The following is a 25,666-nucleotide window of genomic DNA, read 5'->3' as shown; positions in this document are numbered from 1 at the left end:
CGGTTATTTCGGATTTAGTTGCCTCACTTTCTTTGTAAACAGATGTTGGGAATAGGCTGCTTTTAATACTCTTTGGGTGTACTGTTTAGATCATTTCAGTATAACTGATGTAAACTATTTTCACCTTGTTACAAGGTAAGGTGGTAAAATGTTAACCTTGTTTACGTCAAATTGCATATCACTAGCTAGGGTTATGTAATGTAATATATCGTGGTGTAAATTTATACATATGTACACCACGAGGGTATATTACATTCGGTAAAGACACACTGGAAGAAAATGAAGTAAAGGACGCCAAACTCAAAGATGTCTTTTTGTTCTGCAGGAAGATTTGAGGAGAATGGTGTGGGAATGCCACCGGGATAGTAACCTGCAGCTCCAACTCCAGGGAACTGGGCTGAACGAATGCGACAATCTATCGACAGTCCGCCTGCTTTCGGCCGGGCGTCCCTACACTACATCTACATCTAGGGTTATATGTACTTACAGATATATCCGTCAGATCTTTCCACAGATTTTGTGCAGGTAGCAACAGGCGGTCTTAACACTGTAAGCGATCTCTATTATTGTTTGTATTGTATTCCCTACAAGAGCATTATAACAAATTGTATAACTAAGAATCGAGACTCGATAAAGTTCGTAACGAACACATCAGACGAAGCTACAAGGTCGCCCCCATCACCGACAAGATTCAAGAATCGCGCTTGAGATGGTACGGGCATATCATGAGACGCGACGAAGACCATGTCGTGAGGAAAGCCCTTGCATTGCCGAATAATAAGAGAGGCAGAGGTCGTCCGCCTGCTACGTGGTGGTCCACCATATCAATGGATTTGAAACAGGCCCAGTTGAACAAAGAGACAACCCAGGATCGCCCGACCTGGCGCTTGAGAACGAGGAGGGCCGACCCCAAATAATGGGAAAAGGCACGGAAAGAAGAAGAAGAAGTATAACTAAGAATCGATAATTCAATATAATCCTTTCAAGAACTTTCTAAGAAAGTATTAGTTCAATGATTTAAATAGGTACTATCAGTAGCCCGTACAAATCTCAGCTGTATATATATTTAGGACTGAGCTCATAACCAGCTTAGATAGATCTCCCTCCACCTAATAATCTTTATGAATCCACAGCTCATGTTATAATGGAACTTAGGTATGTTTCGTGAATGAGAGAAGTAAATATATTTAGGTTTGAAGTGAGGGATTTTCCTTCTCATATGACGTGGGTTGAGTCATACAAAAGTTTACAAGTGTCAAAAGCGAAAAGGCGTATATTCTGTGAGAGTCGTATGTATTTTATGACATGATGCAATGTATGACAGTTAATTTGGAGTTGAATGGTAGAAGGGATCCCTCCCGGGATCTTAATTCTTAGAATTATTCGCTTAAGTTTAGTACCTTTGAAGAGCTGAGCGGAAGATAAGTGAATCTTTAATCTAATTTAATAAGTTGACTATTGAGACTCTAAAAAGTGAGATGATGCGTTCAGCATGGATCGAAGATCCGTGATAAAAGACCTCAATAGCTACCGATTTAACCCGCATGTACTTCGAGACCAATAATTTTCGTTGAACATAGACCTATGTTTTAAATTATTGGTCTCGAAGAAATTATCTAAATTTGGCTCTATACAATTGAACAGTTGTGTGAGCAGTGGTGAATTCGTAGTATATTCTAATCACAAAAATGTTCACGTTTTACTTAGGTCCTCATATATAATATCCCCACACACTGAACGTACACCATTATAATGTTAAACTGTAATATCGCGTCTAGACGGCGACCCCGTACTTTACGAGATACGCGGCATGCAAGCAGACTCCATCATGTGATCATGTTCCACATTACCAGTTATAACAGCGGTTAAATACATATATACAGCGGTTAAATACATATAGGACAGTGAGATAATAATGGTTTATGTGACTGCTTCATAATGGATGGCATTAAAATACGAGTATGGATTTATGAAACGATCTGAAAGGGATCTTCAAGTTTTGTCTAAAACATGTGTCATTTTCTATTTGTGTCGTCATTACCGATTTGATTTTGTATGTAGTGAGTGACAAGTGCACGTTTCCCTCCGCAAAAATTGGCAGAACGATTTGTACAGTCGCCATCAGATATATCGGAGCGGCCAAGGCGCTCACAAATATCTAAACACGCCTCTGTTGTCAAGGCGTTAGAGTGCTTGTTCAGATATTGTGAACACCTCGGCCGCTCCGATATATCTGATGGCGACTGTACGGTAAGATATCGCTTGGGCTCCTCCCTTCCGACGTGTCGGAAGCCGGTGTTGCTCGAAGCTTCCATGCGATAATAAAGCGTTCACATATTATTGAACATTTTGTCTATAGAATAAAGTATAGCTTCATAATCTTACTCAGTTTAAAAGCTCCCCTAACGAGCTGTACTAAAAATAAAATGTCCAATACCTCCCAGAATCTAGGTTAAGCCGTGCAGGATTTGCAGGTAAATTCGAACATATACTGATACCAGAATGACATCTGGTTGATGTCATTCCTCAGTTAACGTGAATTTTGTTCGTACAGTGTGTGTACACTCACCTGCAATAATATGTTACTATTCGAAGGGCGCAAAAATATCTGACACGATCTTATTTGTGGAGATGGCTAAGAGCGTGTGATATTAGCGAGCATATTTTTGCGGCCCGAAGTAACATATTATTGCAGGTGACTGTACCACCATTTTGGCACTGACATAAACGCTATCGAGAACGTAAGGGCCCGATTCGGATTTTGAAATAGACATCACCAAGATACGATAACGATATGTTTAAGATCTAACCTGTCAAATTTGACATTTGCGCGATTCTGGAGATACTCTTAAACGATTTCCACAGGAATATGACTTAGAGATCCAATTCACATCTAATAGATAATATATCTTGTACTCTACGAGTATCTAACGTAAAAGTGACATTGGTTGCCCGAATTGCGCTGCAAAGGAGAACTAGTTGATATCTAAAGTATAACGTATCTACATAGTATGGATCTAGTACGTATCGTCTCTTGTGAATATCTTGAAGTTCGAATACGGCAAAGACTCATAGTACGGGTGTACAGGCCGCGTAGCCAAGATGCCGATCGCTTACGCTCCGTAGCGATCGAAACGCAACTGTCACTGTCGCACTAATATAGATGAGTGATAGAGATACATTATACTTTTCGTTGTCGAAGCGATAGCGATTGTAACCTTGGCTAGGCCGGCTGGTCCGTACGTGTGGCGCGGGCAAGACGCACGATAGCTAAATAACATGATCCAGATATCAATATGATGTTAGTGTGTCTACGTTCGAATCGGCCTGTAGAAAACTGAAAAGGCTCTATATGTAGAGCGCAAGCTCTACAACGTCCACCAGTTTGTAGTTATAGCATTAAATAAACTAGGCTCTACTCCCAGTTGGAGATGAAGCCTCCAAGTTGAGTTATTTTATACTTTGCATTGCGTATTTTTATCTCTGAAATAAATTTGTGTATTATTAGGGTTCCGTACCTCAACAGGAAAAAAATGGAACCCTTATAGGATCACTCGTGCGTCTGTCTGTCCGTCTGTCACAGCCTATTTTCTCGGAAACTACTGGACCAATTAAGTTGAAATTTGGTACAAATATGTAAATTAGTAACCCAAAGATGGACATGTTTTTTTTATAATTTTAAAATACATAAGTTCGAAGTTATTTAAGAATATATCCAAAAAATGACCATTTATCTCCGAAACTACTGGGTCTAAAATTTTGAAAATAATACTCAAAATAGTTCTTTATCTATAGATGACAGAAAAACCTATTAGAAATGTGCAGTCAAGCGTGAGTCGGACTTATGTACGGAACCCTAGAAACGCGAGTCCTACTCGCACTTGGCCAGTTTTTAGCTGACTAAGACTTAAGAGAGAGCAAACTTGTAGTTTATATTTTGAATTTTTACTTGTTTGAGTCTCTCGACCTAAAGGCGTAAGCGCCGTGAACGACGTTATGTTCGCGTGATACAGGTTGCGAATACGACATTTCATTGTTTGGCATGGCCAAAAAGAATAGATAGTATAGAGGGGTCCTGTCATAGTAAATTTTGTAGTCACTGTAAATTTACTGCCATCTATCGACACACGACTAAAACTCAAAACGAAAACGTATAAAATTATCAAAAAAATGTATGTAAATGATTTTATTATTTTTATATCATTTTGATCCATGTTTATTCACTGATATCCATGTGTTAAAATTGTTAAATATGAAACGGTGTCGTCACGCTATCTAGCCGTGTATAGGCTAAAGGTGTGTGCGGCATCTATCCGAGAATGACTTTTTCTTGATTTCCGAGGCACTTCCTTCCTTAGACTTTATTCATCTTATACGAAGTTACTTAGGCTCTCGACTGACAGCAGATGACGGCCAACAGGCCACCGGCCGGCTATCTGATAATGTGTGTGTAAATTGGCCTGCAGGCCACGGACTGTCCGGCAGATATCTGTCGACGCTGACCGAAATCGACAAACCGTAGTCCGAATAGCCGTCAGTCCAAAATCTGAACTAGAACTGTTAATGTGTGGCCTGCTGCGATTAACTGACAGCCTAATATCGTCCGGCGAACTGTCAATTTGTAGGGATCTGTCAAAATTATATCAGACTATTGCCGGCGGGCGGCCGTACGGTGGGAAACTGACGACTCGTCTGTAGTCGCAGAGGTGGCAGCAGACCATTGCCGGCCGGCAATAATCGCTTATGTTTGTGGACGTTATTGGTCTAGGACGGCAGGCCGCCCGATAAGGCCAGAGACTGCAGGCGGACTGGTAATCAGTGGGCCCCTTTACATATGTCTTTGGTATGGCTTCTCTATAGTACCTTATAATATCTCTATGTTTATATGACCCCTCTAAATTTTTCCAGAAATCAAACACCAAAGCGAACTAATCCAGCTTTCCATATTTAAAGGCTTTATACCATCAAATACCCACTCCTAAAGTCAACGTGATAAGATTCAGAATCGTACACATATTTTTGAGCACAAATACAGCCGTCACGATCGATAAGCGAATTAGTCGTGTTATAGATAAGATACGTTGTATAAAGATAACATAAGATACGTTGTGCAAACAAGGCATAAATAAAGGGGAAAGTGGGAAATATAACGGCGATAAATTGTGAGAACCTTATGCTGAAGGCCGTTGTACTTATATACAGGAATATACTGCCTTCTAGGGCGGCTCTGTATTGTGAAGTTGTGTTGTAAGGTTGTAAGAAAATGTAGTGAGGTTTTTTATGATTTTCTTTTGTTTTTGGAATGGAAGGATGGACTCATATAAAACGTGTCTCTACACTGAGAGAAAAGTACAACAAAAATACAATTAGAATTACAAAAATAAACTTAATCCGGGGACAAGAAGAGTTAACTAATAAGAACAAATTGACTTTTGCAATTTCTATTATTTCTTGCAATTTCTATTATCTGTTTGTTGAAATTATATTTAGGATTACTGAGCTGTTTGTAGAAATAAATAAACTTTACAGAAATAGTGAAACGTCCATAATTATTACTAAAACTTCATTTTTTCCCCCAGTACGGAACTGTTTTTTAATTCCTGGAGATGATTTTTCTCTCAGTGTACTCTCTGGACATTGACAGAAATAGAGATCCCGAGTACAGTTCCTTCTCAGAAATGTTCTAATATGGTAATTTATTTGATTAAATGAACAGAACACGATATATTTTTAAAGTTAAATTAATTGAAATAAATCATCAATAAATAGGAGCATACTAAGCTGTGTTAGTCGTTCACAATGGCAATATGATTAAACTGACACTAGTGACTAGTGACATGACATCCTCTTTAATTACTGTGTATATAAATAAGGGGTCATCCATTAATTACATCACACGTTTAGGGGGAGGGAGGGGTCAAGAAAATGTGACATATTGTGACATGGGGGAGGGGGAGACACAAACGTTGTGACGTCACTTTAACTTCATCAGTAACCGAAAATTTATTTAAATTATTTTATTCGCTGTACATTTAAATAACAAGTTTTTAAAACGATAATCGTTTTTATTCCTTTAATTTTCTGTCCTAAGCAGTTTTGGGTTATAAAATTACTAATATTCATATCGTCAAAAATATTTTGATAAAATATTAATAATACTTAGGTACTTACTTAATTCGATTTGGCGATCTCGTAGAAAAAAATGTGACGTCACACTAGGGGGGAGGGGTTTGCCAAATGTGACCAAGTGTGACAAGGGGTAAGAAAACCTAGAAATTCGTGTGACGTAATTAATGGATGGCCCCTAATAACCCAATGGTCTTGTTACCAACATCAGTAAAACGGTGGATCTATTGTTTTTTTTTACAAAAAAAATCCCCGTTGATTGGACTAAAGCCCACTCATTCATAAACAAACAAACATTCCCGTTGTTAATCCAATCAGCGCGTCCGTCGATACGTAAAACTTTGCTCCATATCGAACTTCGACAGTCAGATATTACAGTCAAAACTATGTAACTGTATTGGACGGTCAGGTACCTACCTACATTGGGGTACTAATAAGCAGACATCGTACATTTTCCAGCATTTTTGGTGCAGCGGAGTGGTGTTAACGGAATTGGTATAAATAATTTTAACCCTAATGATTAATTAGCGTTAATTGCGTCAATATTAACCTTAATTTACCATTTCAGTTGAAATTATCTATACCAATTCCGTTAACACCACTCCGCTGCACCAAAAATGCTGGAAAATGTACGATCATTGCTAATAAGTGGTCTGTGAACAAAGTGTTGGTGCTCGACGTGTCCCAGTACATGTCATCTTAAAACTTAAGTCATTGTCAATAGAGGTGACAGCAAGGTGTCATCTATTGGGCATTACTTCAGTGATTATTCAAATTAAATACACTTTGAAGTCGCCTAAAAGCCGAGTGTACGATGAGTCAGTAAAATCAATCATGGGAGAGCAGTGAACCTTAAGTGCGTTTAGATGTATCGCATCCGACGCTATTGATTTAAAACTGTCTGGAGTGGATGTCCAGCTCAACTGTAGTTTACTGCCATCCACGTTTACTACCATCACGCTCTACTACGTGATTGTTGCCACTTGTCGTTATTTAACCCTTAATTCCATAGCGGCAAAGACATACAAAAGATATAAGATCTTCGTATAAGATGAATAAAGTCTAAGGAAAAAACGTTCCTCGGAAATCAAGAGAAAGTCATTCTCGCCCAACTAACATTAGGCGCTAAATTTAAGGGTTAGAAGAGATTTATATAAGCGCCTATTTACTCTTTAGGTGTCGTTAGTGCTCTAAAAATAGGAGTTATAGCCGGCTATAACCCCGTTTTAACCCCGGATTGGGCACAAATTTTATCACCGTAAGATTTATAACAGTGCTACAGTAGGGTTAGCGGACAAAAAAAGAGACATAAGAGCGGTATAGTGGAGCTACAATAGTGTTAATTAATTCTTTAGGAGCTATATGGGTTGCATATAGGCGACTACAAACTGTTGTAGTAGAAGAGCGCTAAAGTAGTGCTGTAATAGCGTTGATTAACAACTTAGGATTTAAAAGGGTGCCAAATAAGCGACTACTAACTGTTTGAGTAGTAGTGTAGAGCTATATAGAGCTTTAGATGGTATATTAGCATTTAAAGTCAATATTTGTAACACTCAAGAAGGTAATTGCACATTTTTTCCTTAGCCCTGCCTGCTTTGGTTGCAGATGTTTCCATTTTGTATTATTATTTGTAAGCTTGCACTGTGACAGCTTGAAGTGAAATGTAATGGCGGATAAATAAAAGCAAATAATTATTTTAGTTCACTGATGCCGGTGTTATCTGCGGAGTTATGATGGCGAAATTAATTACACTGTCAATAACTATATGTATTACTAACAAAATTTTAAAGGGCCTCTGATCCTTTGCATATTTATCTGAATATAATATTTTTTTAAATTGTGGTCCACCGTATTTAATTTTCGCAAAATTACACAATATACGTGAAGTCCAGTTTTAAATACAACAATACTAACATTATGTCAATATTGAGTAAAAGTATCGATTTTTATTAAGTATTTACGTTCTAATTAACAGTTTTTGTTTTGCTTATTGATTCATCGGTCATATTATTATTAACATGGCGCTATAGGCTTAGGTTGTAAGTAAGACTCTAATAACACTATAAGATGTACTAAGGTATTGAATAACGCCCGTCTGCGACTACATGATCTATAAAAGTGACTCATAACTTCTCTTTTCGACTGTAAGTGAGACAAGAGAGTTAAGAAGCGATTGCGAGTAACGGAGCTATAAAAGAGTTTTTATCGCCTGTTTAGAACCTTAAGTGAAAATTGCAGCTGCTTATTACTCATATAGATGTTAAGGTGGTAGAATTCACTTTGAGCTATAACACTAGCTGCTTAAGATCCATTATAGCGGCCAAAACGGCTACTGTGGATCTTAAAGCTATACATGGACCTCTTAAAGACCTTGATGTCACCAGAGCCTGTAAGTTTAGAGTATACAGCTATTCTACAGCCGTTATATGTCTTTAGGTGATAAAATAAGTGCTAAGTGTCGCCTAATTGTTTGTTGGGCGGATAGATGCCGCACACACCTTTAGCCTATTCTCGGCTAGATGGCGTGACGACACCGTTTCATATTTAACAATTTTAACACATAGACATCAGTGAATGAACATGGATCAAAATGATATAAAAATAATAAAATCATTTATCCATATACGGATACATTTTTCTGATAATTTTATATTTTTTCATTTTGAGATTTAGTCGTGACTACAAAATTCACAATGACAGGACCCTATCTACTATTTTTGATAGCGGCAACATATTAAAACGCATCTCAACAATACGAATTACGTTCGGTTCGAAATCGAAGGAGTAGATAGGAATGTCAAATGGGTAAATGGTTAACCGATTTGGAAGAATTTTATGGAAAGGTATTCATACTTTTAAACTGGTCAAAATGTAGGTTGATGGTATCCATGAGAATTTCACAGAACTCCTCAAACATAGGTACAGGTAGTGCATAATTATTTAATTATTTTCTCGGAAACTTACGAACGTGTCTTGCTATTTCAATCAGTCTTGGTATGTACAAAAAGTACTGAGGTTGACTGAAGTAGCATGACGTACGAACGTATCCGAGAAAATACGACGGAAAACAATTATGCACTATACATCTGTAGGTAGGTATTTGACATATTCTGGTGTTTTCTGCTACAAAGTGTTCTACATTTTAAACACGTTCCTAACGCAAAATTAACACATTGTTTTAAATGTTCACATTTCGCCTTCGCTCCAATAATACTCTCACATAATAAATAATTAGTCCTAACGTTTGCCAAAGTCCGCGCCAATAGTTAGAAGTGGGTCAAAATCAAGCGAACAGCTATGAACGCGGTGGCTAAGCCAAAAGGGTAGTCACTATGCAACACTGAATTGCCAACCATTCAGGTCACAGAAGTTAAAGTTCAATGCTGTTTTTAGGGTCCCGTATCCCTCCTCTTCCTGGCGTTATCCTGGTATTTTGCCACAGCTCATGGGAGCCTGGGGTCCGCTTGACAACTAATCCCATGATTTGACGTAGGCACTAGTTTTTACGAAAGCGACTTGCCATCTGACCTTCCAACCCAGAGGGGAAACTAGGCCTTATTGGGATTAGTCCGGTTTCCTCGGGACTCTATTAATAAGACACCGCTGTCCGTCTGTCCGTCCGTCTGTCCGTCTGTCCGTCTGTCCGTCTGTCCGTCTGTCCGTCTGTCCGTCTGTCCGTCTGTCCGTCTGTCCTTCTATCCTTCTATCCGTCTATCCGTCCGTCTGTTTATCGCCAGACTGTAACTCATGAACCGTGATAGACAGTTGAAATTTTCACAGATGATGTAAATCTGTTGCCGTATAAAATAAATATTTAAGTACTCCCATACAACAAACGTGATTTTTTGCCGTTTTTTGCGTATAGTGGTACGGAACCCTTCGTGCGCGAAATCCAACTCGCACTTGGCTGGTTTTTGTTTTTGTAAATAAGCCTGCTGTGTGTGCTTCATTGAAGAAAATACTTATTATTACAGCCTTTCTGTTTTTTTTTATTCCTTAGCCATACTTTTCTAGGTGTAAATTTGTAATACATAGGTAATTATCTATTTAGGTCTCGGAGTAATTAACAATGGAGCCGCCATTAACAGGCGTTCCCCTCTGTCGAAAATAGGCGGCCAATGGTCAACCACATGTCAACCATATGTATGGACTGACGTTTATCTGACATGACGTACCTATACATTTGATGTGCCCCTCCCCCGCAAAAAACGGCAGACTATTTTGTACCGAAAATTTTAGACATGGCGTCTCCATTGGTTATATCCTCTAAGATTTAGGTAATACTTTACAACTTTTTCTGCAACCAGAATCGCAAAATAAATGATGGCCATGTTGACTCCTGATAGTACTGATATAATATAAGATATAAATAGATACAATTCCTACTCTTTATTGCACATTTCATTACAAAATACAGCTTCAAGAATAACATTTCAGGAAAGATATATGTAGTTACGTAGTTATACTAACTAACCCCTTTCATAGAAAATCATATAAAACCACTTTAATTAACTAAGTGAACAAACCGTCTAATAATCATGGCACCCTCCCCATTCCTATTCCCACACTTAAATAAATTTCTACAATCCAGTATAAGAAGGACCCCAGATTAGGTACAATTGTTACACAAATAGAGGTCATATTAAACTCGCTGAGGTTAGGAATACGGTTTTATCCTCGTCATAAATATTCAGTGAAGAGACACGCCAACTTATATAAATAAAAGATGGAGTAGTGATGCGGTTTTCTGATATTGGCTGGGTTATCTTTTCTTTTATTGTTGATTTGAATGGGAAAATCATTTTTTTTATAAAATTGTGATGTAATTCTTGGTTTAATTTTACATCCATTAATCTTATAGTAATAATTGTGAAACCATACCCCGTCATAAATATTCAGTGAAGAGACACGCCAACTTTTATAAAAAAACCGGGCAAGTGCGAGTCGGACTCGCGCACGAAGGGTTCCGTACCATAAAGCAAAAAAAAAACGGAAAAAAAATGCAAAAATAAAACGGTCACCCATCCAAGTACTGACCACGCCCGACGTTGCTTAACTTTGGTCAAAAATCACGTTTGCTGTATGGGAGCCCCACTTAAATCTTTATTTTATTCTGTTTTTAGTATTTGTTGTTATAGCGGCAACAGAAATACATCATCTGTGAAAATTTCAACTGTCTAGCTATCACGGTTCGTGAGATACAGCCTGGTGACAGACAGACGGACAGACGGACGGACGGACAGCGAAGTCTTAGTAATAGGGTCCCGTTTTACCCTTTGGGTACGGAACCCTAATAAAAGATGGGAAAGAGTAGTGATGCGGTTTTCTGATATTGGCCGGGTTATCTTTTCTTTTATTGTTGATTTGAATTGGAAAATCAATTTTTTTTTAGTAAAATTGAGATGTAATTCTTGGTTCAATTTTACATCCATTGATCTTATAGTAATAATTGTGAAACCATAAAATAAATAAATAAATAAATATCATTGGACGTTTTTTACACAAATTGACTAAGCCCCACGGTAAGCTCAAGAAAGCTCTTGTGTTATGGGTACTTAGACAACGATATACAGGGTGATCAATCTAAATGGGTCAGTATGGAGAAGTCAGAAACTATAAGAGATAGCGAAATCTGTTCTTAGGAACCATGGCTTCGATTTTAGATTTAATAATAATGGCATTCAATTTTTTTTTTTATCTATCATACATAACCGGGATTCGAACATGGTCAATATTCTTGTTGTTTGTTTGTATGGCAACTTTTAAACGATGCGTGATAGCTGGGGGGTGCTCGACCAAATATCATAGAGGGCCCCGAGACAAAACAAACTACATTAAAAAAAATTCAAAATGGCCGACTTTTTTTTAATTTTTTCAAGTTGGTCCGAGCGCGCTGAGATTTGACATGTGGCGAGCCTAGGGGCCCAAGATTACCATGTCAAATTTTTTTTTTTTTTAAATCCAAAATGGTGGCGGACACGGGCAAAGTCAAATATCCAAGTAGGTTAAGCGAGCCCGAAGGGCGAGCTTCTGGCCGGGAAGCCGAAGGCCGACCCCGGCGGAGAGCCGAAGGCCGACCCCGACTCCCAATAGGAAAAGTGTTGGGTCGTGTTTAAGCTCCAACTGCCCCCTCTCATGTGACGCTTCAGGCCTTCAGCCCTACGCGGAGCTCGGCCTTTGGCCTTCGCAAGCCTCGACGCTTCGCCGTCGGGAATTCGGCCCGCCGGCTTCGCGCATCAAGACAGTTGATTTGGTAAAACGCTTGGAAGCACCGCATTCATGCAGCTCGGCCTTCGGCCTCGCGTTTTGGGAGTCGGGGTGGAGGCTCCGGGCCTTCGGCCTTCCGCCGGGATCAGCTTTCGGTCTCCCGGCCTGAAGCTCGCCCTTCAGGCTCGCTTAACCTACTTGGAAATTTGACTTTGGCCGTGTTCGCCGCCATTTTGGATTTTTTCAAAAAAAAATTTGACATGGTAATTTTGGGCTCCTAGGCTCGTCGCATGCCAAATCTCAGCGCGCTCGGACCAACTTGAAAAAATTAAAAAAGTCGGCCATTTTGAATTTTTTTTAATGTAGTTTGTTTTGTCTCGGGGCCCTCTATGATATTTGGTCGAGCACCCCCCAGCTATCACGCATCGTTTAAAAGTTGCCATACAAACAAACAACAAGAATATTGACCATGTTCGAATCCCGGTTATGTATGATAGATTTAAAAAAAAAATTTAATACCATTATTATTAAATCTAAAATCGAAGCCATGGTTCCTAAGAACAGATTTCGCTATCTCTTATAGTTTCTGACTTCTCCATACTGACCCATTTAGATTGATCACCCTGTATATAATATATAAATACTTAAATAGGTACATAGAAAACAACCATGACTCGGGAACAAATATCTGTATCATCATACAAATAAATGCCCTTACCAGGATTCGAACCCGGGACCATCGGCTTCATAGGCAGGGTCACTACCCATTAGGCTAGACTGGTCGTCAAATGTAACTAGTTTGGAACTTTGACATTGTGAGTTTGACTTTGATTTTTAGGGTTCCGTACCCAAAGGGTAAAACGGGACCCTATTACTAAGACTTCACTGTCCGTCCGTCCGTCTGTCACCAGGCTGTATCTCAAGAACCGTGATAGCTAGACAGTTGAAATTTTCACAGATGATGTATTTCTGTTGCCGCTATAACAACAAATACTAAAAACAGAATAAAATAAAGATTTAAATGGGGCTCCCATACAACAAACGTGATTTTTGACCAAAGTTAAGCAACGTCGGGAGGGGTCAGTACTTGGATGGGTGACCGTTTTCTTTTTGCTTTTTTTTGTTTTTTTTTTTGCATTATGGTACGGAACCCTTTGTGCGCGAGTCCGACTCGCACTTGCCCGGTTTTTTACTTACTAGTGACATTTGGCTTTTGCCTTTTTAGTGTTATTCTAAGTACCATCTCCCACTGTTAACTGTACATCGGTGGACCTTATGCCTTTTGTAATAAGGTCCACCGATGTACGGTTAGAATTTTTGCTGTTTGTACGCCGATTTTTACATTTGTTATAGATTTTTTTCGTTAGATTTTTTAATTTGATGGATAGTAAATTTACTGTGACTACAAAATTTACTTTGGTAATACGAAAGTTTCTCCACTAAATTCCCTTTGGCAATAAAGGGGCACTGATTAACAGTCCGCCGGACGGTATCGGCCTGTCAGTTATTCCGGACCGTCAAAATTTTGTTCTAACTAACAGGCCGATACCGTCCGGCGGACCGTTAATCAGTGGAACCCTTTATAAGTAAGATGCCTTGGTTAGCTTTGCAATAGCATTAGTGTTGCCAACGTATTTTTTTTATACCACATCGGTGGCAAACAAGCATACGGCCCGCCTGATGACGCAGTCACCGTAGCCTATGAACGCCTGCAACTCCAGAGGTGTTACATGCGCGTTGCCGACCTTTTAAAAACCTGTACACTCCTTTTTTGAAGAACCCCATACTGTAGACCCTCGGGAAAACCTCGGGCTCATTCCACAGCCGGAGCGTCCGCGGGAGGAAATTCCTCTTAAATCGCACAGTACGCGACCATTTAGGTTCTAGGGTGTGAGGATGAACACCCCGCCGGCGGCGAGCGGTGCGGTGATAGAAAGCGGCCGTTGGCATCATGTATGAAGTGCTTCTGGTTTAGTAGATATTAGTGGTTTCTAAAAAAACCGGGCAAGTGCGAGTCGGACTCGCGCACGAAGGGTTCCGTACCACAATGCAAAAAAAAAAACAAAAAAGCAAAAAAAAAAAACGGTCACCCATCCAAGTACTGACCCCTCCCGACGTTGCTTAACTTTGGTCAAAAATCACGTTTGTTGTATGGGAGCCCCATTTAAATCTTTATTTTATTCTGTTTTTAGTATTTATTGTTATAGCGGCAACAGAAATACATCATCTGTGAAAATTTCAACTGTCTAGCTATCACGGTTCGTGAGATACAGCCTGGTGACAGACGGACGGACGGACGGACAGCGAAGTCTTAGTAATAGGGTCCCGTTTTACCCTTTGGGTACGGAACCCTAATAAGCCCATTAGCGAAGTTATCCCAACATTCCCAACGCACCTTATTATAGACGCGCGTATACTGGTTTGCGTATTTTTAGGATTCCATATTAAGAAACACGTGTATTTGCACTTGAAAAGCATTTGGCGAAGTGGAACAGCTGATGAAGACCATAAAATGATGGCATTTTGGATGCAAACCATAAAATTGCCAATGAAATGTCCTTAAAAAGCCCGTAGGGGTCGGATCAAAAACTAAAGGGGCCCACTGATTGACAGTCCGCCGGACGGTATCGGCCTGTCAGGTAGAACAAAATTTTGACAGGTCCGAACAACTGACAGGCCGATACCGTCCGGCGGACTGTTAATCAGTGGGTCCCTTTAGTAGGTAATTAAGTCTAACTCACGCTTGACTGCACATTTCTTATAGGTTTTCCTGTCATCTATATAGTTCGTTTTTAGAAAGAACTCCACAGAAGCAAGCGTGCAGTTTTTGTCAGGCTCTTTAATTGTTAATAATTATTGAATTATCTAATGTAGCATGGTCAATACATATAATTTACTTCAAATTATTACCGCTAAAAGTGCCGGATTTGGAACCACAAGCTTACTTCTGCGAAGTTCTTTCTAATGCTAAAAAAACGGACTATAGGTAATAAACTATTTTGTGCATTTTTTTTTCAACATTAAATTTTAGAACCACTAGTTTCGGAGATAGAGGGGGGGATTCGGACAGACAGACAGACGCACGAGTGATCCTATAAGGGTTCTGTTTTTTCCTTTTGAGATACGGAACCCTAAAAAAGAATATTTATTCAATACTTACCGAAATAAAAGCTTTCCATGAGCTTCTAGAATCGGTTCAAGAATACTGCATGGCATTTGCTATAGAAGTGTGGCAATATCATCATTAATGTGAAATTTTTATGAAAATATGTATATTTATAATGGCACTCTCTCACTTTGTTCTATTCCAGTCAGTGCAAAGTTAACTTAGACGGACTCTACTATACAGGGTGATTTCGGGGTCGTGATCCAGAACCACTTTTTCTGACTCTGTTAATGATCCTCATTCTCATATAAAATTAATGTTATACTAAGTAATTATGGTCACCCTATGACTTTTGACATACGCTGTAGGGAAAGCGACAAGACGTCACATTGAGTAGGGTCACCAAATTGTATGCAAAAATGTTTTTGCCTACTTGCCATCTGGAAAATAATCATCATTATTGGTGATAAACAATAATTAACAACATCATTAGGCTCATCTTTGGATTCTGTATGATGTTTGGCTCTCTTGCTCTACAACCCCGAAATCACCCTGTATTATTTTGATTATTTGCAATGCTTATGTTAAACTCTTTTTCACAATTTAATTAAATTTCTATCCAGCAGTGGGATGAAAATATTATTTGAATAAATACGTATTTATAAAGTGCTATTATTATTTTAATTTTTTATATTAGATTAGATTAGACCAAGATAAATCTGCAACGATTTTAATAGCATACGCAGTGCAAGTGTTATTTATACATCATAATTTCATAGAAGTTTGACGTTTAAAATAACACTTGCACTGCGTGTGCTATCAAAATGTTTACAGACGTGTCTTGGTCTAAATCTATATAGATTTCTACTTTCCAAGATGATTCCAAATATTGGGTACTAATATTCCTACGCAACATTTTCATATAAATCTTGAATAAAAATACATACCTTAATAACTATTTAATGAGCTATCGTATACTGCACCTTAATATAAAAATTACTAATAACACTTACCAATTTATTTATCCTATTCACAAAACACAATCACACATCATCACTACACTTTTCCAGAAAAAAAAAACAATTAGGCCATATTCCGGACGGCCAAAATTACCGCGGCCTCGGTGCTATTTTGTCACCGAAACGCACCAGCACTACTAAAAATAACCATTACTAACACGCACACTTTTTTCAAAAAAGGAACGTTACTTTTTTAATTTTCATGAACACTGGCCGGTTGTGAAAAATAATGTTATTTTTGAATTAGGAACGGCGGCCGGGCGCGTCCGCGAGCGGAGCTCGGAATTCGAATTTAGGTTAGAATACGCGGGTATGGCGCCACGCAGACATGCGCAGATGTTGTATAGACGGGGCAAAGATAGAGTGGCGGAGATGCGTCAAAGCTTTGTGCTTTGAGCTTTCAGGAGCGATGATGATGTCATCTACTATAATGCGAAATGAATATAGTTTGGGCAGGGTCTCTCTCATTTGAAAAAACAGATAGAAAGAATTATTACTGTCTTTGTCTTACGCTAGAAATATTAGCACCCGAAATAAAGGGATGATTGTAGTTTTTTTTTTTTAACCAAATTTATAATTGTGCCAACGAAAACTATTCATGCCTATCTTGTGTAAATTAATGTAAGCTTTTAGACATTATCTCATCATTCATCATTCATCATTTCAGCCTATATACGTCCCACTGCTGAGCACAGGCCTCCTCTCATGCGCGAGAGGGCTTGGGCTATAGTCCCCACTCTAGACATTATCTCACTTTAGTTAAATATACTTATCCCTTCGAGTGGCATTGTCCTCCTCGAGGTCTCTACGGTAAGTGGCGGTGGCCGCGAGGAGGACAGACATAACAAGCCCGTTGAGTGGCGCAGCCATTTTGGAAAAATATACGTCAAGTGGCGGGGCCTCAATGGGTGATCATCGCGAATTTGGCGTGTGACTTTGTTTTACGCGGGAATTCACTTGGTCAAAAAAGGGTATTGATTGTTTTATGCAAATACCTAGATTAAGGGTATCTAACGGTGAAATGGTATATTTCACTTGCAACTTCCTTGCGTTAACTTTTTAACCCATGTTTATTACTTTTTGCTAACATGCTTGGCATCAAATCGTCTCTAGTTCACAGTTGATCTGATTAACTAACAAAAGATACAATTCTTCAGGTCGTAGATCTATAGTATAAAGATGGTTAGAGAATCTAGGGACCGCACAGTGATATCGAATCCAAAAATTGAAAAAGTTGTGAAAGATAACTTGTCGGCAAGTCTTAAAGGCGGCTCAAAACTATCGACCATGGATATCAAAACTATCGACCATCGATATCTAATTTATGCACACTGCACACCTCCTTCGATTGCGCAAACTCGGATTACACGCATTTAGGACCAAATTAATGCATTAAAACGATTTCCAGCTTGCTGGGAATTAATTCAACAAAACGCTTTTTTAGATCTAATTTGAAAGGCCTATCAACAGTTCATTTACATTTACATACTAAAATCCAGGATCTGTCAATGGTATCCCGGGAAACTCTGGCATCTACCCTATCTACTCTGTGACGAACATACACACACACACAGCCCCCGGCAGACTAGTCGGCGTTAACGCGTTTCGCTGTTTACTGAAATACTCGGCGACGTGAAGTTAGCTGATACAACTTCACCTCAATGAATGTCAACTTCACTCGTAAAATGTCGTCATTATGGAGTGTAGAAGTAAAGGAGAGCTATCTTTTATGATAAGACGGTTGTAAAAGTGTCCAGCTGTCAGTATAAAGAATAGTTCGAAATCTCTCCGGTGGCGCTAGTAGGTAGCACCGGGAACTAACATGAATTTAGACCTTATTGACTGAGTGAAGTGCGCTGTCAGTTTTTTGAAATTTTATTAAAAATTTTCATAAAGTGATTTATTTAATTTAGGATTTCCTTGTGCAGTAAAACTAGCCGCCCCTGTCTCAGCACGCATCATATAGACTGCCACCTCTGTTATCTAGCCACCTCGGGCCTGGGCTTACCAGGCCTTAAGCCCCACATTCACACTCCTACCTTGTAGGCCGCCTCGTAGTCCGCCTCGTTGGGTAGGATTGTGTATGGGGGTTGCGGACTACGAGCCGTCCTACAAACGGCTAAACGGTAGGACGACTCGTAGTCCGCAACCCCCATACACAATCCTACCCAACGACGTGGACTACGAGGCGGCCTACAAGGTAGGAGTGTGAATGTGGGGCTTTAGGGCAAATCCACCGCTATAGGATATATTTTCTATAGTAAAAATGGGAAAAGTTTGCATCGTAAACAGTTGCCAAAGTGGGCGTAAGAGGAAAAAACAGAAAAATGTTACGAAATCCGTGTCTTTTTTCCAACCAACGGTAAGTATGTAATTTTCACTACACCTTATAAAACAAAGTCCCCCGCCGCGACTGTCTGTTCGTGGGTTTGAATGTATCTTTGCGATAAACAAACTACAGGACGGTTTCAGTTCGATTTTCATGTATCAATAGAGTGATTCTTGAGGAAGGTTTACGTATATAATTTGTTGACTATAGTTCGTTTTTTTTAGCATTAGAAAGAACTTGCAAGAAGGTAAGCGATTTTGACATGTCTTTTAATTGAAAAACGCTTTTTAAAATTCAAAAACTATTACTGATGAAAGCAGAAGAATATAAATGATCGTATTAGATTCATAATTGTTACATATTTGCCGTAACTTATTTTTAAAATGTGTTTTTCAATTAAAAGACACATCAAGATTGTTTACCTAATTTCTAATGCTAAAAAAAACGAACTATAGTGCGAAGCCGGTCGCTAGTTATTTAATAAAATATTATATTGTGATTTTTATATTTTTCTTATAAAATTCACAATTTCACTTCAACAATTCTTCATTTTTCTATTAATTCTCAGACTCCGGCACGGTTAGAAAGTTGGAAAAAGTCGTTAGGAGTTGCATTAAAAGCAAATGATTATATTTGCCATCTTCATTTTAAAGAAGAAAATATAAATATGTACGAAAAGTTAACTATTAAAGGAGAGCTCAAATATATTCCTACACAAAGAAAAACGCTTAAGGAAGAAGCTGTGCCCACGATTGAGCATCAGTTTATTCCCATTCCCGAACATGAACTCCAAGCCAATACTATTCACATAGAGGAATCTTTCGAACCATACCCCAATCAACCTAAGGCCGAGCAGCAACAACAAATCAATGCCGAGCAACAGGAATTATCAGAAGATCAAAATGATTCTAATAATTTAATGGATTATGAAATGATACAACAGGACTTTGCGGAACCATTGTTTAGTCAATATCAGGATACTAATGTAACAATTAATCCAATAGAGAATTTTAAAAGTAAGTTTCGGGCATTTTCGTTGTTGCCGCCTTTTTGGCTACATGCAGAAAATCCTAATGGGCTGGAATTTATGCGAATGGATCCAAAAACTCAGAAGATTAAACATCATATACGTTTAAACGATGATCTAACTGTCACTGTAAGTGTTTATTAATGTAACAATAAAATTCGGTTGGCATGATTTGAATTTGTAACGAAACATAATTGCTATTTAATTGCAGGTAATTTTTCCCAATAATGAACAATTGCCACTAAAGGAGAAAATTAATTCATATGACAACACCTACGATTACTTAAAATCGGTTGAAAGATGGCCTTTGTGCGTTGGTACTCAGATTGACGACAATAAGTAAGTTTTGGTAGATTGTTAACCAAGGGATGAACGCAGTGAGAGTATAGTCCGAGGCTAAAATGATGCCATTCACCCGAGTTAAACACTCTACTTTTCATTTCGAATACGAGGAACCTAGCCCCAAAGCTTGTACTATGGGTGTAGGCGATAATACAACTGTTTGCAGTCGTCTTATGAATATATATACCATAATGTAACAGTTGTATTTAAAATAAAAGGATAACTCGTAAGCCTAATAACTTTGATTTTATTTAACATTTTTGTCATTAAAAATATTGTATGTAACGGTACATTAAATAGGTCTTAATTCTTGAACCTATCCTATTAAAACTCGACTTTTATGTGTATTTTAAGAACCCTTATTATGTAGGTACCTGTAGATTAAAGCACTATTTATACATAAACAATGGTACAGGAGAATAATAAAAGATAAAAACGAATTTATCTAATATATAATTACATCAATTTTCAGATTTTGTAAAGGTGTGATTATTGGTGATGATACTTACGAAAGAAATCAACAGTACCCAAGATGTAAATCTTGTCGAATATTACGAAATCGTTTGCAGAACCGTAATTCCACTTCAACTCTATTACAAAAAATGGCAGAAGCTAAACGGCGCGCTTCAAATCTTGTACATAAATGCAAGCGTCTGAAGAGGACGGTAAGTCTTATGCCGGCTACATACGTAACGATAAATCGTTGCGATAAAACTGTGCAGTCCGACTGTGCAGATAAATCGAACCGTGTGTATGACAAATCGTTACGATAATCGACAATCGGACAATCGGACTGCACAGTTTTATCGCAACGATTTATCGTTACGTATGTAGCCGGCATTAAAGCCGTAACAGACTACCGCACCGCGCCACGACCTTAATGGTGCGGTTAAAATATCTGTTTCACGCTCCAAATTATAGCTACATCCTTAGCCCCCTCCAGACTATGCGCGTGAATCGCGGGCGAAGCCGCGAACGCGAGTGTGGAGTCGATTTCGCAGGTCTGCGTTCTGGACTCCACACTCGCGTTCGCGGCTTCGCCCGCGATTCACGCGCATAGTCTGGAGGGGGCTCTTAACGCACGTACGGCGACCACCTTACGACTATCGGTACGTGCGCCGCACCGCACTAAAGTCGCGGTATGGTGCGGTAGTCTGTTACGGCTTTTTATCAAAAACATATTAAATAAATAAATATTAGGGAACATCTAAAGGCCCCTGTACACAATGGGCCAGCGCCGGCCAGGCCAAGGGACGCTGCCATGCGGTAGAATGAGGTAGCAATATCACTTGCTCCCTCTAACGCATAAATGCGTCCCCCAGACTGGCCCACGCTGGCCCATTGTGTACTGGCCTTTACACAGGTCAACCTAGCCCCAAACTAAGCAAAAGTTGTACTATGGGTACTAGGCGACGCTATAATATACTGTATTTGTATAATTGAAGACGTAAAATAATACAAAAAGAAACTTGAGCAAGAAGTTTTCATACATATTTTTCGAAATCATTTCGAAGTCCCTTAAGGCGTATCCAGATTAGTAAATTTTTCGCCAATCTGATTCAATTGCCCGATCGAATCAGGATCGAAGTGCGGATGCAAATACCAATTTGGCTCGCCGAATTCAACCGCCGATAATGACCGATATTACCGATAAAATGAAGTGCAGATGCAAGAATACCAATTTGTGAGGCCAGTCTGGATACCATTTCTGGATTTTTTCAATGTAGAGGGCTCTAATATCACCATAAATCTAAAATTAGAGATTGACGCCAATTTCATTTCTGATAAAATCAACCGATTTGATCAGTCCCGTCTGGATACCACTTTACTTAGCTGTTGTTTTTTATTCGCACACCCGCTTATAGACCAACAAGAAATTGTAGAAATTAAAAAGTGGCAACATCGTAGTGTCGTCCCTTTCAAATCAATCTAAGAAAACGGGACGACACTAAGATGTTGCCACATTTTAATTACTACAATATCTTGTCGGCTTATAACTTTATACATTGTACCTACTTGAGTAACGAATTTCATATCGACCGTTCATATAATTGCAGAATATCCAATTAAGAGAGAAAATTTCCTTGGCTAAGGCGCAGTGTGCAAAGAAATCTGATACCGTAGTACAAGCATCTATTTCAAAACTACCTGAAGAATTTCAAAATGCCGTGAGATCATGTTTTGAAGCCGCGAAAAAAAATAATACAAAAGGTCGTCGATATACGTTAGAATGGATTTATGAGTGCATGTTGATACGTATAAAAAGCAGGAATACGTATGAATTTATACGTAAAAGAAATATTTTACCCCTTCCTTCTGTACAAACTTTAAATAAGTATCTCAGCAAAATCAGCTGTTCTGCATATGGATTCCAATCCTCTACTTTCTTTAGTTTAAAAGAAAGATGTGAGGCGATGAAGAAGGAGGAGAAACGAGGAGTTATTTTAGTGGATGAAATGAAATTAAGTGAAGGCGTTTATTTTGATTCTCAAACCATGAAATTTAATGGTTTTGTTGACCTGGGGCAACACACTCCAGATAATTTAAAAAATACAACAGCGGACCATGCTTTGGTGTTCAAGTTTGTGCCTTTTCGAGGTAGATGGGTTCAAGCCTTAGGTTGCTTTTTATCGAAAAATTCATGCAAAAGCGAACCGCTACATAAACTAGTTTTAGAGTGTATTGTTTTAATGGAAAACAGCGGAATTTGTGTTGATGCTGTCGTGATGGACGGTGCACCTTGGAACCGAGGAGTATGGAAAATATTCGGTGTAAATGAAGACACTGTTAGCTGTGAACACCCTTGTGACTGCTCACGACGGTTATGGATGATTTCAGATTTTAATCATTTAGTGAAATGTTTTCGAACATCTACTTTGGATGATAAGCTACAAGAGTTCAAGGTTAATTAAGAGTAATGCATGAGTAATGATAATTTTAAAAATATACAAGGTGTAATTATTATATCTGACCAAACTCTGAGGGGTGAATATGTAGGTCATACTGAACAACTTTTACTATAGCCAACCCTGAAATCACGAAAAAGAAATCGCCTGTTTAATAGAAAACATTGACTGTACTGATTCACCGCAATATGTATGAGACAGCAGATTTTTTTTCACGATTTCGGGGCTGGTCCCATAGTATAAGTTGTTAAGTATGACCTATATTCACCCCTCTGAGTTTGGTCAGAGATAACAATTTCGCCTTGTATAAAATGATAATACGAAGTCAAACTAATGTAATATTCTTTTTTCAGACCCCTTACGGAACTGTGAAAAAAAGACATTGGGAAGCGGTATTAGAGGAAGAGAATTATCGTCAGCCTAACTTAAAAATCGCTTACAAGTTAACACCAGCGCATTTGAAACCGAAAGGTTTTCAAGTAATGAATGTTCCTCTTGCAACTGAAGTATGTACCTATAAATATAATCAATAATTTTCATTGATTGTCCGGATTTATTTCGTAGGACTTTCGGCTCATCAAAACTAATATTATTAATCTTATAAAAACAGGTGTTTGGTCACGAAATTTCGGTCGCCATGGCTCACTATCAACCCTATTGCGAGGAATTGAAGGATTCAACTGCAACACAAAAATTTATTGATCTTGTATTCAATTTGATACAAGCTATGTCTTCGCGTATACCAAGAGATGCTCTGTACGTGAATGAAAATTGCAGACGAAGAAAGGTAAGAAATAGTTGGCGATTAAAATTAAGGTCAATGCGGAGAAGACCGTCTATCAGCTAAGTCCGTCTACTCACTATAACATTTAAGGGAAGACCGTCATAAAGAAAGACCGGCCGGATGGTGCCTTAAACCAGAAGTAGCCAACCTTTTAATGTATTTTTGTTAGTAGATACCTCTTATAGTGAAGAATAATTTATGCCGATTATAATTAGAATTAATATAATTATGCGTTGCTGGTAGTGAATATTATGTGTTAATGTTAATATGCCGGAACCGCCGCCGCCTCGCAACCTGAATATATCCCTTGGCACCTATACAGCCTATACTGTAATTTTTAGTTTAATATAAAAATTAGGAACATTTAAAAATTTGTATGGAATATATTTTTTGCTCCTTACTAATATCTGTAAATGTCTACTACTGACTATACTTTTGTGTAGAGAAGCGGCCGTCCCCTTTCCTCTTAATATTTCATTGTATAGCTTTGAAGCTTGTTTACTTAATGAAGAAATACTTTTTTCAGGCAATCCAGGAATTTTTAGAATTCCTTGCAGACTGGGAAAAGCTCGAAAAAAAAATACCTGTGTCAAGGAGCACGTTAACTGGATTAAAAGTAACTTTACGGGCAACACTTGAAATTTTGGATATGCTGAATGTTGCATGTGATTACAAGTATTTGATGACAGCAACCCTATCTCAAGATCCGTTGGAGGTAATTAATAATTACTAATTATGTAATCCAATGAATATGAATCTGCTTGTATGGAATCTGCATCATGTATGCTGCCTTACTTTTGGAGAAAGTCCAGAAAGCCTTTTTAAAAATAAAAAATAAATTATAATTCATTAATTCAAGCTAATTGTACTCATATTTTTACATTATTTACATTTTGATTACACAACATTAATAACATTACATTTAAATATAATTTACTAAAATTAACAATAAAATTTAAAAATTTACAAATCACATTAAAGAATAATGATATACAATATATACACAAAAACACAACAATACATACAAAACTAACCTACACCTGTCCTTACATGCCTGTTGCAACAGTGCACAATATAAGGACAGTCAAGCCGATCTGCGATCATCGCCAGGACAGTGTTGGCGCTGGCCCGCACGCGCCGCACCAGCGCAGCTGCGCGCACGCGCATGATGGCGTGGAAACAGGCCGTGTGGGCCCCGCGAACATGCCCGAAGCGCTACAGTAGCGGGGCAGCCCCAACACCGCCCTGAATGCGTTATTGTACTGGACGCGGAGCGCGTTGTACGCTCTTTGCGTGTAGTCCGCCCACAGGCCACACGTGTACAGCGACGTGCAGTACGCTTTGAAAAGCGTTATCTTCACGTCACTACTACAACGAGCAAACCTGCGAGCCAATATGTTCGCCCTTACGCACAACGCCCTCCGCTCCCGCTCCATATCCACATCATCCTTGAGGTCCGCAGTAACAATATGCCCTAGGTACTTGAAACTCTGTACTCTGTCTAAGAGAGCTCCGTTAAGCATGACAGGTGGCACATATTTTTTTAGGATACAGTTCCTACCTAGTCCATATACTTAATGTACCCATCAATATATTTCTGCCTGGTGTTTTTGGGTTTAATTCTTTTGAAATGAGGCGTAACTTTGGGCTGTGGACGTTTTTTATCGCTTACCTTCTTTCTAATGCTAAAAAAACGAACATAGCCATATAAATATTAGTACTATTATAAATGCAAAAGTGTGTCTGTTACCTCTTCACGCTTAAACCGCTGAACCAATTTAGATAAAATTATGGAGATAGTTTGAGACCCGAGGTCCTAT

At 38.7% G+C, this 25,666-nt stretch overlaps 3 protein-coding genes across 9 annotated transcripts in view; 2 read left to right on the top strand and 1 right to left on the bottom strand.

Annotated features, from left to right (window-relative positions):
- The window catches only part of LOC134675567 (voltage-dependent calcium channel type D subunit alpha-1-like), a 93,594-nt gene extending 76,800 nt beyond the window's left edge, over positions 1–16,794 (bottom strand). For all 5 annotated transcript variants that reach the window (XR_010099770.1, XM_063533844.1, XM_063533847.1 and 2 more), the window contains exon 1: positions 16,453–16,794. The gene's annotated coding sequence lies outside the window, so the exon portion shown is untranslated. The remainder of the gene's footprint in view (positions 1–16,452) is intronic.
- Positions 16,795–19,408: 2,614 nt separating this feature from the next.
- LOC134675543 (uncharacterized) lies at positions 19,409–21,015 on the top strand. Of its 2 annotated transcripts, XM_063533806.1 has the most exons (3): positions 19,409–19,943; positions 20,026–20,153; positions 20,629–21,015. In XM_063533806.1, the coding sequence occupies exons 1-3, from the start codon at positions 19,455–19,457 to the stop codon at positions 20,927–20,929; spliced, it is 918 nt and encodes a 305-aa protein (XP_063389876.1). In that variant the 5' UTR covers positions 19,409–19,454; the 3' UTR covers positions 20,930–21,015. The 2 variants fall into 2 exon arrangements, with proteins under 2 accessions (XP_063389876.1, XP_063389878.1); XM_063533808.1 differs by having other exon boundaries at positions 20,026–21,015.
- Positions 21,016–22,642: 1,627 nt separating this feature from the next.
- On the top strand, positions 22,643–24,949 carry LOC134675500 (uncharacterized). 2 transcript variants are annotated; one of them, XM_063533764.1, is made up of 4 exons: positions 22,643–22,754; positions 23,416–23,568; positions 23,673–23,849; positions 24,373–24,949. In XM_063533764.1, exons 1-4 carry the CDS (start codon positions 22,722–22,724, stop codon positions 24,577–24,579), a joined length of 570 nt encoding a protein of 189 aa, XP_063389834.1. In that variant the 5' UTR covers positions 22,643–22,721; the 3' UTR covers positions 24,580–24,949. The 2 variants fall into 2 exon arrangements, with proteins under 2 accessions (XP_063389834.1, XP_063389833.1); XM_063533763.1 differs by lacking the exon at positions 22,643–22,754 and adding an exon at positions 22,949–23,059.
- The last annotated feature ends 717 nt before the right edge of the window (positions 24,950–25,666 follow it).

The sequence above is a fragment of the Cydia fagiglandana genome, chromosome 22 (genome assembly GCF_963556715.1).
Source record: "Cydia fagiglandana chromosome 22, ilCydFagi1.1, whole genome shotgun sequence".
In the NCBI taxonomy this organism is placed as follows: Eukaryota; Metazoa; Arthropoda; class Insecta; order Lepidoptera; family Tortricidae; genus Cydia; species Cydia fagiglandana.
This window is presented reverse-complemented; position numbering and strand designations above follow the sequence as displayed.

Bases quoted from the DNA above. Each gene is read 5' to 3' on its own strand.
- LOC134675500 (XM_063533763.1), top strand. From the start codon at position 22,985: ATGATTTCAGATTTTAATCATTTAGTGAAATGTTTTCGAACATCTACT. The intron at 23,569-23,672 runs GTATGTACCTAT...TTATAAAAACAG, and splicing joins ATGTTCCTCTTGCAACTGAA to GTGTTTGGTCACGAAATTTC. The intron at 23,850-24,372 runs GTAAGAAATAGT...TACTTTTTTCAG, and splicing joins AAAATTGCAGACGAAGAAAG to GCAATCCAGGAATTTTTAGA.
- LOC134675543 (XM_063533806.1), top strand. From the start codon at position 19,455: ATGTACGAAAAGTTAACTATTAAAGGAGAGCTCAAATATATTCCTACA. The intron at 19,944-20,025 runs GTAAGTGTTTAT...ATTTAATTGCAG, and splicing joins ACGATGATCTAACTGTCACT to GTAATTTTTCCCAATAATGA. The intron at 20,154-20,628 runs GTAAGTTTTGGT...ATCAATTTTCAG, and splicing joins ACTCAGATTGACGACAATAA to ATTTTGTAAAGGTGTGATTA.